Here is a 15,449-nt window from a genome sequence, read left to right as displayed (position 1 = left end):
CCAGGATCCCTAAGAGCTTTTCAGCACAGCAATTCCCCAGCCAGTCAGCTCCTGTCTGAGGCAAACAGCATCTCCTACTGCCTGTGTCTCAGCTCAGCTACACAACATGCCTGTTGGTACACTCTTCCAGCCTGTCTGGATTGTTCTGGACGGCAGCCCTTACTTCAAGTGTACAAACTGCAAACCCAGACTGGAGTCATTCACAGATTTTAGTGATGTGCATGACCAACAGCTGAACAAGGAAATGTGAAGATATTAAACAGATTTTAGGACAGACACTTCTCTGGGGGAGCTGGTTCCAGTGTGCAACCACCCTTTGGGTGAAGAAATTTTGCCCAATATCCAACCTAAACCTCCCCTGACACAACTTCAGGCCATTCCCTTGGGTTCTTTCACCAGTCACTACAGAGAGATTATCAGTGCCTGCCCCTCCTCTTCCCCTCATGAGGAAGTGGACACTGCAATGAGGTCACCCCTCAGTCTTCAGTCTGAACAGACCAAGCAACCTCAGTCATTCTTCAGACAGCTTCCTTCAAGAACCTTCACTGTTCTTGTTAATCTCATCTAGTAGTTTTTCATTCATCTAGACTTTACCATCCCAACCCCGTGCAATGATGCCACGGGAGATGCCACAGCAAAAACCTTGCTAAGAATCAAGGCAGATGACAGCCTCTACTCTCCCATCATTCATAGATATTGTAATTTCATCACAGAAGATATTCAGTTTAATGAAACCTCCTACTTAATGTACCCAGAAACTGCTTCAAGAGACTTTATCCCACTTAGAACAATGTAGTTTATGTCTTTCCAAATGGGGACTATTGTGCTGTTCTGTTTCTTTCCTTAACTAATTAAAGAGCCATATCACAAGGAGAGAATGTACTCATTCTCCAGCCAAGGTGAAATGAAAGCTGTAAATATTTTATAAAACTTGTTTGATCATATAAGTAAATTTGTAATAAGCTTGTAGTAAAATAATTTGCTAAGGAGACTCCCCGCCACCGCCTTATAACTTCTAAGCCAGTTCCTCTGACACTTTCACAGAATCCACGTTTGTTGGTGTTGCAGGCTATCTTCTCCTGGTATCTCATACAGACCTTTAATATGATCTTGCTCTGCTTTAGTTTTATCATCTGCATTTAGAAGAGTGAATGCCTGCTTTTGGCCAGGAGACATTGCAAGTGAAGGAATTCACTCACAGCATGGGACAGCAGGGTTCAGTCATTTAATCGCCTCCCACACTGCACACATCTAGAATGTAGGCTTAAAGTAACTCAAACTGCTTTATGGGGCACTTTAAGAATTTTTAAAACTGTCTAATGAAGGACCAGAGCTTACCAACAGCTCTACAGTCCCAGGTAGGTTGCTAATATAACTGCTCTGTAATGAGCAAGATCTCCCTGTACAAGCCAAGACTGGTACAATAACTATGCACTTGACCTCTTCTAGTTTTTGGTCCGCATGGTCTCCAAAGAAAAAGCAACAGTTCTTTGATTTACATAGCTACTACTGTCAAGCATACTTAACTTTTAAACAATTTTGAAAAAGACGTGATTGAGCTCAGCCTCTTCAAACTTCCATGGATCATTCTTTTAAATGTGTTTTGTCCTCAGAGGACAAACAGCTAATAAAAACCAAGACTTCTAATCAATAAAAACAACATACAAACTTAAGCCATTCCAGTACTCAAAAATTACACATAAACCCATGGGGCAGTTACCAGCTTCAGAAGAGTTCCCTTAGCTAGATTTGAATGATATGAAGATTTTCCTGTTTTTGCCAAGTAGAAAACAGTAATCTGAAGAGGGGAGGGGTGGAGGGGGGAGAGGGGAGAGAGACAGAGAGAGAAGGACTTCAGCAAAAAATCTGAAAGTCTTAAAGGGTTGCAAAACAGTGCACCTGACAGAGTAAGAAAGCCGCACATGTTATTTGAGTGACAATGGAAGTCAGTTACTGAAGTCAGCTGTTTGGGCAGACGGAAAGCAGAAGAGCATTAAAGGCAAGAAAACATGAATCATAATTTGAGGGTTAGAAGTAGAGCAGCCTGGGACAAACTCAGCATTATTTAAATTGAAATCTGCCAATCAGTCAAAATCATTCGGATCATTTGGTTTTTACAATGTTTCAGTGAGTTCTGTTTTACCGTTGGGGAAACACCAAGAATTTCTGTGCTTGTGTCTTATTGCTAAACTGGAAGCCCCCTAGGTTGTGTTTGGAGAGTCTCTTTCACTTTTATCAAAGTTTAGAGCACTAGAAAAGGCTTTTCCCTGACACAGACTAGTATCAGAAGCATCTCTACAGTAATGCAACACATTCACCAACGCTTCAGAAATGCTTACGATATTACACTAACATTCTCGAATAAAATGCACAGACTCTTGCACTGAAAGAAGTGGGGTTTGTGTAGGTAAAGAGCAATAAAATGCTGTACAAATAACTTTAAATCCTTTTAAATAGAAAAGGACACAGCACTAAAAGCTGCTATTCCATGGCAGTAGTCAGTCACTGCACATCAGCTGCGGCATACAAACCTGGCAATTCCACAGCCTGGTAAATCTGTCAGTGAATCTACCATGCAAAGGAGGACACTGGCCATCAGAAACCTAAACTGCTACTAGCAAATCAAAGAGCCATGTATGTGGCATGTCTGTGGTCAGGAAAAATACACAGAGCAGTCTAAAGTGAGCTCAGTCAAGCTTTTGTCACTGCAGTCAGCTGGAGCTCCAGTTTATCCAAAAGCCCACTAATGTTCCTTAACTGTTGATGCAGAATTTTGGTGACATGTTCTTAAAGAGCTCAAAGAAAATACCAGTCCAACAGAATAATGAACCATTTCAGTCTGCTTAATTTCTGCTGGAGTAAATGAGCAGAGTTTGATACAAACCTTCAAAAAGTTGTTGCAAAACATTTGTTTTCTAAGAAGAATAAAAGGCTTTAGATTACTTCTAACATAAATACTACCCTTGTCAACATTTGATTACGTAGGTTAGACAGTTATCAGAAAGTTGGAGCAAAGAACCAGAAGTCCAACAACCACAGACACAAAAAAAATCCCCTATTCTCTCCTCATGTTTTCTGAACAACTTTCACAGTCAGAGTAGCTGCAATGGCCAGTTACCAAACACAGGACATCCAGCTGATATTTTTTTGGCAGCAATGCACAAAACAGCCAGGTCAGAAGTGACCACTGGATTTCCACAGCACACAAAAAGTGTTCCCCTTTTTCAGTAACACCACGTTTGCTAGCCCATGAATTTATTGATGAATTTGTTATGATCTCTGTGGCTGGAAACCATGCAGCTGTTGCAAGGTGTGGGTAATTTTTCTGATGAGCTTCGGTTTTGTCCAGCTGTTCTTTTGCCAGTGTCCTCTGAAAAAATGTCCATCTCTGTACGAAAGCCCTGGTGAACAGATTGCTTATACCACCTCCAGATGGCAAACTGCTTCACAGACTGCCAGCCCGCCACCTACCCCCAGTAATTTTTGCTGCTAAAACCTAAAATTCATATATGCGGTACTTAACAAAAACTATGTGGAGAAGTGACAGTTGGTAAAAGTTGCTCAACAGATCTTTTTGTCTTGTACATTACTCTGGAATGACATGAGCTCTTTTTATGGCAGTTCTTCTTTCATATTGAAGGGGAAAGGTTCTTGAAAGGTAAAGTACTACCTCAGCACTTAATTAAAGAACACATGAACAAATTTTCAATTATCAGCAATTTTTACTGCTGACACATCTGAATGTGTGCCTTGGTTGGACTACCTCACCTATTTGGCACTCCAGAGGCAGAATACAGATTTTCACTTTAAGATTCATAAGAAATACCTCATTTTTCAAATAACTTCTTTTTTTTCTTCTTTCCTAAAATCTCCTTTTATCAACACACAAAACTAAAGAGCTTCAAGACCTTATCATCTCAATGGGATAATAAGCATATGACCTTGCCCTCAAAAAGACTGTCATAACAAAACAAGATGTTTTGCAATAAAGCCAGGTGATTTGTTTTGCCTTTGGTTTTTTTTGTTTGTTTGGGGGGCTTTTGTTTGGGTTTTTTGTTCATTTGTACTTTGTTTTGTTTGGGTTATTGTTTTGGGGGTTTTTTTTGGAGCCAGCTAAAAAGGATTGCTTGGAGGGCTGCTGCTGTCCGAGAGAAGTAGTTCTCACTCTCACTGTACAAAACCCTGTGTCACTTCTTTTCTCTTCATGAAGTGGGAATTTTCCCAGTGGGTTACAAGTTAGATTACACTTGCTTACTGACAAAGCTTTCAAGGGCTAATGCTTCTCAGTAACATGAAATGTTATGAACAGGATGACAAATTCAAATCAAAGCTGTTCAGTCAAAGAATACCCCTAACCTTCCTTCATAAAATTCATCTGGTATGTTACAAAACACAGCCACAAAACAGTATTTCCAGTCTCTGAAAAGCTGCCAATTCTTATTTAAATTCAAAATTACTGCAACAGTTGATATTCTTAAAATAATTAAAGTTTAAATTTGTCAAATACATTGCTAAGGTACAAATGCTTTGGCATAAATACGTACTCGCTTCAGGTGTCTCTCTCCTCCAAAGAGTTTACTACAGGAAGATGCCTTCTCCAAAACAGAAGCTGGGATACTCTACTTAAACTGACTTTCCTCTTCAGCCCACAACTAAAACTTAAAAAATATTTGATTTTTACCTTCTGAAGTTAGTATAAATCAATTTCTGGTAAAGTGTTTTAATTTGAAAGGCCTCAAAAGTCACTTCCAAGTATTAGAAAAGGAAGCACTTCTGGAACAAAGATAACATTTTTTGGAGGTACTTCTCATTTCATGCTTCAGAGAAAAATGCTGACAGCTTTTTTAATGTGGAAGAAATAATCTGCCATCATTGATGATTACTATGGAAACAAGTCGGCTGTGAAAAAGACCACTGGAGGCAGTCATCCTGTCCAACCTCCTTGCTCCAGCTGGACTACCCAGAGCAGGCTGCTCAGCACTATGTCCAGATGAGTATCTCCAACATGGGAGACTCCAACATCTCCATGGGCAACTTATTCCAAAGTGCAGTCCCTCTCACAGTTTCCTGATGTTCAGAAGGAAGCTCCTATGTTTCAGTTTGTGCTCACTGCTTCTATTCCTCAATCCCACAACCAGAGCTGTCATAACAGAAGGGAACACAGCTACTACTTTTTCCTTTAAATTTCAGCTATTTTGGCCACTTCTCCAGATAGCATGCAATCCACAATGAGGATGCAAGAACATAATATATTGTCCACTTGATTTAGGGCAAGAATATATTGAGGCCAAAGAAAATGAAATTATAAAATCATACTGCTGTCTGCCTATTTGGAGAACAAGGAAGAAAATCCATTAATTCTTTTTTTTACTTTTCAATGTGCATTTGCAACCTTCTCAGTTGCAACACCAAAATATAAAAAGGCATTTTTATCCTCAGTAGGAGGTAGTATACCAGAGGAAAAGAAACATACAGTAAAAGACCAGTTAGCTACCCAACCCCACATGTTCAAACAATCAAAAGCCATGAATTTAGAAAACATGCTCAATTTAAAAGCTAACTTAGAAAAGTGCAATGCAAGAACTAGAAATGACTATGCCCTAACTCTTTCTTCCTCCTCAAAAAGGCATCATTTGGGAGAAACTTGCTGAGTAGGAGTTCTAAATCCACCATTTTAGCAATGCACAATCAATTAATTCTGTCACATATGTGACAAGAAATAGGAACAGCTACAAACTTTGAACAGGTTCATTAGAGCCTGAAAACCTTTTAAAAGCTTTACATCAAAAGCTCCCTTTTTTCAGCTTGCTGTTTTCTGAGAAGTTTAAGTAAGAGCAGCACAGTTACCAAGAAGAGGACCCTACATAACTGACTACAAAACAAACTGAATGTAGTGCCAAAGCTGTAATTATTGTAAACACAGAATTTACATACTTATCCAAATTGCTCTTACAGTGGAGCATTAAAGCCAATGGCACAATTTATTCGTATTAAGGAAATTCATTACAACACTGTTCACTATCTGTGCTCTCATCTGAAAAAGTTGTAGCACAATACAGTGATCAAAACTATGGACTAACTACTGGAAATAAGCAAATTAAGTTTTTGTACAAAAATGCTTCTCTTCCAAAAAACCAATTATATACATTGGTGGACTCTTGCATTAAAGATTCTGTTTCTTGCAAACTTTACAGTCTGATTAACTTCAAAGAGAAAACCTGAAGATACCATATGCTGAGAGAAGACAAAAGATAAGTTTCCGCACTGCTCAGAGAAGGGAGTCAAGTGCTATTTGTTGCACATACTGATCGCTAGATCAGACTTTCAAAACTTTGTTGTGAGGTGACACATAAGTGACAGAGACCTGGTCTTCACTATTTATTATTACGCAAAATGAGGAAAGAAGTTAAAGTACAATGTGAATTTTGCTTACAGTCAGGACAGTCTTGTATGCTCCAAATGATGATATTTGATACAGAAATGAAGGAACACAAAGAACCCAACTGTACAATCTTTCCAGAATTAATATGCTTTCTGATTCACTCCCTACATGAAAAAACTGTACACTTAATGAAGCTAATTATCAAGGTACTGGGATGAGCACCTTTTTTTGTAACTGGTTATTTGCCTAGTGTTCAGTGCAGCATATCCATGCTAGACAAAGTCTGCTACTCGAAGCTAGGCTGGCTGAGGGCACCAGCTTACCACATTCACTAGGAGGCTACAAGGGCAATGCCAGAGCAAGGCTTAAAAGGATGGGATAGAGTAAGCTGGTAGCAGCAACACAAAGCATATTTTAGTTCCACATTAATATATTTCTCTTCTTCCCCAGCTTTCAGCAACTGAGGTGTGAAGATTATAGGAGAGCTGAATTTATAAAGGAGGCCAAAGCAGAGAAGCAAGAATCAAGGGTTATGCTCAAAGCCAGCAGACAGCATGGAGCAAGAATGATCAGGACATGAAGAGATCATAAAAAGACCACTACATTTTAACTTAGAGAAGAGGTAACTAAAGGACACAACACTTAAGCCCAAAAACATGAAGCCATAGGTTTATGTAACAGTATGAAAGTCAGTGACCAGACAAAGAAGAATATCTCTGAAGACTACAGGAAAGACACATTGAAAGACAAGGCAAAGGTCAAGAGGCATAATGTAAGTTAAGGAGGGCAATTTTGCGAAACTTCTAAAAGAAATTACCCAGAAGGAGCTTTCACACAGGAAAAACTGGAAAAAGCACTAAGTGTATCTCACATGAAACAGAGATCATAGAAGTATAATGTTCAAAGTTAACAAATAATGACAGTGATTTTTGCGATAATCACACATCAGATAATTTTTGGGATAATCACATATTTAACCTGCCATTCCCTAATTTACAGAAGATGTTTTAAAACTTATGGCTTTACAGGGACCAGAAGCTGCACGTGTTGCTCACAGGAGAAAAACAGCAGTAGAAAAACTTCAGGTAGCTGCCTGAATACTGAGGAGCTGAACTGTGATCATTACATAATCTTTTCTAACTCAGAATGGAGAAACAGGGAAGTTGTCCTATGATATGCTTTCATGGCTGTAGCTGAAATTAAACCACACAAACACAAGTTTTTTGAGTACCCTTGGAAGCTCATCCTTGAAGCACGCAGGGTTCGGTATCACACATAATTGCTTTAACTGTTCATTTTTCCTTCTCTCTTAACCCCAAATATGTAACAATCATTTGCTTCTCTGACTAGATCTGCTATACTGTTGTACCGAAATATCAAAACATCCATTTCTTCCACTGCAGCAGTTTTAAAAATTTATTTCACTCATCCTCCTTTGTATCTGAGGCATACTGCCAAATAATATAAGACTGACAACATGATATTAAATGTCTAGCCAATAATGTAGACCAACTAGCATGCTAATGACAATGTTCATCTCACCAAAGACTTCTTTTTAATTGAAAGTGTTAATGCTAATCAGAGAGAACACTTCAGCTTCCTCATCTATCAGAAGACTCAAATATTCACTTGTTTCTTAAGTTGGACAGCAAGCAGATGTTATGTATCAGAAAGCTTAGAACTCCAATCAAAGCTTATTTGGAAAACATGAAGGACATGGCTGGCACATGAAGTACAGCAACTCCCCAGGGCGAATCCTTCTGCCATTTCTCTTCCCACCAGCTCAGCTGCAGATGCAAAATATAAATACTGCCTCCAGCATTTGGACTACTGCAAAAGCCCATACAAGCTTAGTCCATTCTTCTTTTGTGACACTACTTCAATGAGAAGTGAATATATTTACAGGAACGTTTTCAGAACATAGTTCACTTTGTCTCTAAAAAACAGACTTCTAAGAACAGGGAGACTGTCCTAGGTGTACTACTACCAGTCAATAGTATTACTAACTACTAGTAGTACTAATACTAGTAACTAGCCAGTTATATTCAGGACATTTTTTTTCCTCAATTGCATTGCTCAAATCTTACTTAAGAAATTTACAGTTATTTACCCTGCAGCGTAATTACCATTTTTCTTCTCTGATTAGAACACAAACAAAGCAGACATGAGGCATACTTTTTGGTACTGCTAATTTCAAGGAAGCAACAAGTTGATTTAGCTAGTGGACAGAACTCAGACTTCTAAAGCAGGTGCAAAAACACAATCTAAAATTGGAATACAGTAACAGCTGGAAGCGCTCCTTAAAAAAAAAACATTAGGTTTGTAGGGGTTTTGTAAGATCTTCCAAACTCCATCCCACTCTAGTGCAATTACAGCTTTGTACACTCTGACTTAACAGCAAGATTTTCTATTAAGATATCTCTTAGGAATGACATGGAAAAAAGGCAATCCCAGCAGTGGAATGTGGAGTGAACACATTGCCAGAAAGCAGAGGATGGAGAGATCAGAAGATTCGCTAAGTCATCCTGAAGAAGCAGTGATGGGTTACTGTAAAAGCTTCCAAATTTTTCAAAGCAATTAAAAATCAAGGCTGTTGACCCAGTTACTTATCATTTTAAAGAGGACAAATCAAATTTAAGTAACTTCATAAGTAGAAGCAGGGAGAGGGCCAAAAAATACCTTTAAGGAGATGAAAGGAGGAGCAAGAAGACAAAATCATTATTGAAATCAGAGGGAGTTACTCTGTGCAACCTTTGTTCCCACTGCCAGGGCATGGCCTCCACATTTCCAGAATATCCTCAGGACATCTCTATTCAGGAGCAAGCAGAGCAGCACACTGCTAGTAAAGTCAATGTGGAAGACATGACCCAGCCAGTTCCACAGACAGGCAAATATGCTTGATTAAGTGTGGGCAGAATTGTTCAACTAAGGAGTGTTTATCCTCATCCGTCTAACATGGCTCTGCAATTAATGGACAAGGCCTTCAAAGTTTCAAAGCAATCCATTTCAAAGCAATTCTCATTTCCTAGTCTATTAAAATCAGCAACAGGCATGACCTGGGGTCAAATGGAAGAAAAATATACAACAGAATTATATGACAGTATATAACAATAGCAAGCGAGGAGCAAATAAAGTGACTGATGAAATACAGTGCCAGTAACTAAAAATGAGTCCACACAAGGAGAAAGATCATTCCAGCTACACTTGTGAACCAAAACCTTCCTTTTGCCTTCTCCCCTTCTGTAGTCCCGTTAAGACTACAGAATGAGACTGAAAAATACCTCAGGGTTTTCCAGTACCTTGATAACTACATTCTTAAGAACCTGTAATTAGTCCGAGAACACTGATTAAATAGATGAGTGTGGGGAAAAGCAAGAAGACAGCACACAGACCTGGACTCTTCAGCTTTTAAATTGCTTGAGTGAGTATAATACTGCCAAAAAGAATGTTGATGAAGAACACTCACTGTGCCTCAAAAAAAGTCCAGCCCACTGAACACAATATGCTTGGCAGAACTTCCCCCTCTGGAAGTCCCTGACCAGGATTCTTGAAGCTTGGTAATATGATGGTACAGGTACAGTCAGCTTGTATTTGTCAGATACTGGCTTATGACTAGCCAGTATCTGATGAAACAAGAACAATTTGCTCCAAAAGCCATTGTTCACGTTCTACAAACATTCCCTTCCAGACTTGTAAGGCCAGCTGTAGACAGGTTCCAGGTTTTGGAAACCTCTTCAGTACTTTTGTGTGGTATCAGTAAAGCGGCAAGACAGAACAGGGCACCATCAACAGGACTGACAGCAGTCCTTTTCAGAAGAAACCCATTAACAGACATTGTGTAATTACTCAGCAGCTGAGGTTGACATTTACCAGGCTGCAAACTTACGCTTTGCAATATTATTTAGGGTCAGGCAGGAAGGATCAGTACCTCAAATTGAGAGGTCTCTAGCTTCAGTCACCTGGTATGTGAGGATTATTCAAAATTGCAGTTACAGACTGCATAAGCTATTGACTTTGATTCATGAACCATCTGGCTTTTCTTCCTGAAAAAACAAGTTTACTCTCTTTTTCTCTTCCTCCCAAGTTCTCAAGTATATGTAGTTCATCACTGAAGCTATCTCTATCACTATTTCCACATGGTGAATTTTTTAAATAGCCAAAAATTTAAAAAATCAATGCCATCACTATTTATATACTTTTACAAAGCATTCATTTGTGTTTACTATGTATATCCTAGTAGCCCTTTAAAAAGTATCAAATGGATTGTAATAGGTACAATGAATGATGAAAGGAGGAAACAAATACCACCTGGAAGTTACTACAGAGGCAGAAAAAAAGTGGTTGCAATCTCTTTGCTTTCTTTTCTTGATCCCATATTAGAGCAGCACTACCAATGAGGGAAACACTTCCAGATGTAGGTATGTATCTGTCAGAAAACCCAGTGGACCTGGGCAATGGTTTACCTCAGTTAACACCTGCTGCTAGTGTTAAATTGCAGCAGTAGGTTCTAAAGTGGTCAGAAGCCACGTGATAATGTGCAGCTATTTCTGCTATTCCTAGCTGCACCTTAAAAATACATAAAGCTATTACCCTAGAAACACAGTTTTTGGGATATTTCTTGTATTGATTCTACATAGCTAATAAAAAGGTAGATCCCTGATGACATGAAGTAGATAAAACATACATGCACAAGCCAAATGCTTTATGAACTCTGAAAAGACCAAGGCTGTCCTTATCTCCCTTGAGCACCCAAGGCCAACCTAACACACCACCCAAACCAGCTCTTGCACATGTCTTGATTTTGCCTTATTCCTTTGTTTGTCCCAGAGGTCCACAGTATCACACTCAATAAAAGGAAACACTGAAGCACTTCTAGCAATGGGTTCAGATGGTGTTCTTTAAAGAGACTGCTGCATCATCACGATGAAAGATTCACAGAGGGACAGTCTACCTAAGGAGCTCCTGGAGAGGCCCCATACCCACTCATTCTGTGAAAAACAGATCCCTTCAAACGCAAATCAGAAAATTTTCTTTAAACAATACAGATGTCTTCGATCACTTTGGAAAGGCTAGAAATGGGCACATTTTCACCACAGTACAAAATACAAGCTGGGTCAGCTACAGCAACACCAGCTGATACTTTCAAATACCAGTTTTTCCTTGATATGCAAACCAAATGCTACTGGGAAAGGAGCACTTCCTTACACGCACTAGGACAGCAGTCATTTCCCTTTTCTCCTTACTCATAAACCCATGCACTCTTCCAGAAACATAGTTTCACTGCTGAGTAAAGCTTATTATGCTCCATTCCTGTCAACAACCTTGCTGACCTCTGTCCTTACATGAAAATATATTATCAAAGCTCCCTCCATTCTTGTGATGGATGCAACTGCTTTCTGAAGTTTACTCTGAACATCACAGCCACTGACATTTTACCAGAGGATGGGTATCAGATAGACATAATCCACCTGGAAGATAGTTGCAAAAAAACGCTCAAAAATCTAGGTACCAGATTTACCAAGACAACAGAAAAAGTGCAAAGATTTCAATCAAATGGCAAAGCAGCAGGTCAGTCATAAGTAGATTTTACTGAAAATCACAGATTAGTCTGAACACTACTGTTTCCATTCCATTTATACAGCTGGATTATTTCTGCAGCTTTGTTGGCTCTGCAGTTGCTTTCTCTCCAGAGGCGGGTAGGGAGGGTGGGGAACCAACACACAGACACACACACACCAAAAAAAACCCAAACCAAACCAAACAAACGAACAAACCCCAACACATAAACACCACCACAAAGCCCCCACAATTTTTTGAAAGCCTCCAATCTTAAGTTGAAAATTCAAAATCCCCAAAAAGCTAAGAAAAAGACATGACACATGAATCTCTATCTACATCAAAAAGTTGTGGTTTAGCATTTCAATTGGAATTTCATTATTTTATTTTTTAATAAAAATTAAAACCACTCCCCATAGGCAAACTTACAAGTATAAAGAGCATCTTTATTTCTGACAAGTGAGTAATCTAGTAGGATTCACAGCCTTTATCTAGCTCCTTCTGTATATTTATACTTCTTTTTTCAACATAATGGCTGCAATGCAGTTCACTTTCAATTTTAAATGCAAGGTGCAGAATGTGAAACCCAGAAAAACCTGCCTTTAGGGCCAACTACATTACCCTTTTCAGCTGTAGGACTTTTCTGGGCAGAAAACTGTTTAAGTCATAAGCAATCACAAACCAGAAAATAAAACATGCTGAATTCACTCTACTTCCCTGCATTACCCTTTTCACCCAATTCATCATATAACTCATCTTGCTCCAGGACACCCTATGGAAATAAGTTGTGTTTCCTTCTTCAAGCAACTGTCTTGGAGCTGGATAAATCATGACATCAAAATCATTGCGTAGACAAAGGTCAGACAACACATACATACAGGCAATGTCTGTCTGCACTGGTTACTTATGTGGATAATAAGAAATTTTTTTCAGACCATCTTGTGTGGCAAGGTTTTGGTGGCTGGCTACATGGTAACATCCATCAGACAATGTCAGAAGCTTCCTCTATGTACAAGAGCCAGTGCAGCCAGCTCCAAAACAGAACCACCACTGGCCAAGGCCAAGCCCATCGGTGACAGTGACTGCGCCTCTAAGAGAACATCCTTAAGAAGAGGAAAAACTGCTGCACAACAACAGCGAAGTAGACCTCAAGGTCAGTGAAAATTCTGCTTCAGGCACTGGAGCAGAAATTGTTCTGCAGCCATAGTGCTGAGGACTATGATGAGGCAGGCTATCCCCTCTGCAGCCCACTGAGGTCCATGGTGCAGCAGAGATCACCTGCAGCCCACGGAGGCCTCCACACCTGAGCAGGCGCCTGATGGAGGCTGTAACCATGCTGGAAGACACACTAGCGCAGTTCATGAAGAACTGCAGTCCATGGGGAGGACTCATGCTAGAAGAGTTGGGAGAGACCTCACAGAAAGTACCTGAGGAGGGAGGAGCAGCAGAGACAAGTGTGACAAACTGACCACAGCTCCCATCCCCCATCTTGCTGAGCCACTCGGAAGAGAAGAACAATCTGGAGCTGAAGTTGAACCTGGGAAGAAGGGAGGGGTGGGTGAAAGATGTTTTAAGGTTTGTATTTATTTCTTATTATCCTTCTCTGGCTTCTCATTGGCAGTTAATTAAATTAATTTCTCTGAACCAAGTCTGGTTTGCAGTGACCATACTTGCTGAACCTTCTGTCATACTTTTTCTTCACCATCCAGATGAGGAAGGTAAGTGATTAGAGCAGCTTTGGTGGGCACCTTGTGTTCAAAGTTATCTCATCACAACATAACCTTCTTTCCCCACTGAATTTTACTTTAGTTTCTATATTGTCTTATATGTTCTGCAGAAATGAACTATACTCTGAGATTTGCTTCATACCTCCTAATTCAGTTACATGCTACAGAGACAATGTGGATTTAGTATTTCCTTCTCTGTAGTTGCCAATTCTCAGCTTGTGATATCCTCTTTGACTTAGTAAGGTAAAGCATCTCATTGCTGGGTGATCTCGCCTGGCTAGTTATCACCCATTCTCACTCTATTCCATCAGGAATTCCCACAACCCCATCACACTCTTACCTTTCTCAAGTAAACAAGACCCAGCTCTCCCAAACTCTCCTACTACCATAGCTCCTTGTGCTCCAACTGATACTCATGGTAACATCTGAAAGCAAAAGCAGCAACACAGATGCACGTCAGCCAGTACCTGTGACACATCCACATAGCTCAGCAGTTTTCAGTTGTTTGTCCAGCAGCTTAGCAGCCAAAATACCCCTTTGACATGAAAACTTTGAGAAAGAGGACTAGTTACTGCAGTCATATCCAGGTCATTTTAAGAGACTAACTTCTTTTGGTGGGGATTGTTATCACCAGTATTTTTATACCGCTGAACAAACTACCACTGTTGCTCTTAATGAAGGCATACCTCCCTCCAGTCCAGAACACAGGGCTCCAACATTTACACAAAAACTATATTCACATATTCGAAGACACATATATTGTATGGTTTTCTTTTAAGCATATTTCAGCTGCACACAAGATCTCAGTAACCAGCATATAGAACTGGAAAAGAAGTTTCAAAGTAACTGGGTCACCCAGTCCCAACAGCAAATTATTAGCTATAGTACTGCATACTGTAGACAAGTTTCACAAAAAAATCCCTGAAAGTTTACAATGCAGTTAACACACATTAATTCTAGGAAACCACAGAGCCAGTTTCAGCAAATCTTTTTTTTTATACCTTACATAATGCACGGAGGCAATTAGAAGTAAAGGACAGTGGCCACTACCAAATGGCAGATATTCTTAGAGATACAGAGATTACTGTTTATATATATGAGGTATCTAAGTTTGTGTATCCGTCTGTGAGCATTTTCACATGCATGTGCTGTTTGTCTCTAGAAGCAAACAAACTCAAAGTATGCATGTCAAAAGAAAAAGTGTTAGATCTTAAGACGCTGGATTTAACATCAGTCATCTCATTCACCAGTTTTGAACTCTCAAGCCTTCTTTAAGATTACCAGAATGTTAATGAAATTAATAGCCAGTGGAAAAATAGAGACTAGTCAACAGAAATATTTATGTAGTGGTGAGTTCAAATGAGTAACAACCTTGTGACTTGAGAAGTATCAATTTTTTGTTTCAGCACACTACCCTTTTCAATTTCAACAGCTTCTGGGTTATCTTCAAAGCAAAACAAAGATTTCTAATAGCGTCTCTATAGTAATGAAGATCAGCCACCGGACTTCTGGAAGAACTTTTCTTGCCCTTCTCTTTACAAATACAGACTTTAGAGTACAATAGCACATGACTTGTTAAACATCAGCATAAAGAGTGAAATCAACACAGACCAGTAGATCAGACATTAACTCATGATACTTGATTTGCAAAGTTGAAGCATGACTATTTGTGGTTGATGCTGAGAATTATGTCTACACGTCCGAAGGCAATAGAGCAAATCTGCTTCTCAAAACCTGCCTCCATCTGCTCTGTTTCACAATGCTTTCTGGAAAGCAACATCTGC

At 39.5% G+C, this 15,449-nt stretch overlaps 1 protein-coding gene across 1 annotated transcript in view; it reads right to left on the bottom strand.

Moving 5' to 3' along the window:
- RNF38 (ring finger protein 38) overlaps window positions 1-15,449 on the bottom strand; it is a 105,854-nt gene that overhangs the window by 77,856 nt on the left and 12,549 nt on the right. The window contains exon 2 of the mRNA XM_059492665.1: window positions 14,006-14,090. Within this exon, the coding sequence (XP_059348648.1) occupies window positions 14,006-14,054 (49 nt within the window). The 5' untranslated portion in view covers window positions 14,055-14,090. The remainder of the gene's footprint in view (window positions 1-14,005; window positions 14,091-15,449) is intronic.

The sequence above is a fragment of the Ammospiza nelsoni genome, chromosome Z (genome assembly GCF_027579445.1).
Source record: "Ammospiza nelsoni isolate bAmmNel1 chromosome Z, bAmmNel1.pri, whole genome shotgun sequence".
In the NCBI taxonomy this organism is placed as follows: domain Eukaryota; kingdom Metazoa; phylum Chordata; class Aves; order Passeriformes; family Passerellidae; genus Ammospiza; species Ammospiza nelsoni.
This window is presented reverse-complemented; position numbering and strand designations above follow the sequence as displayed.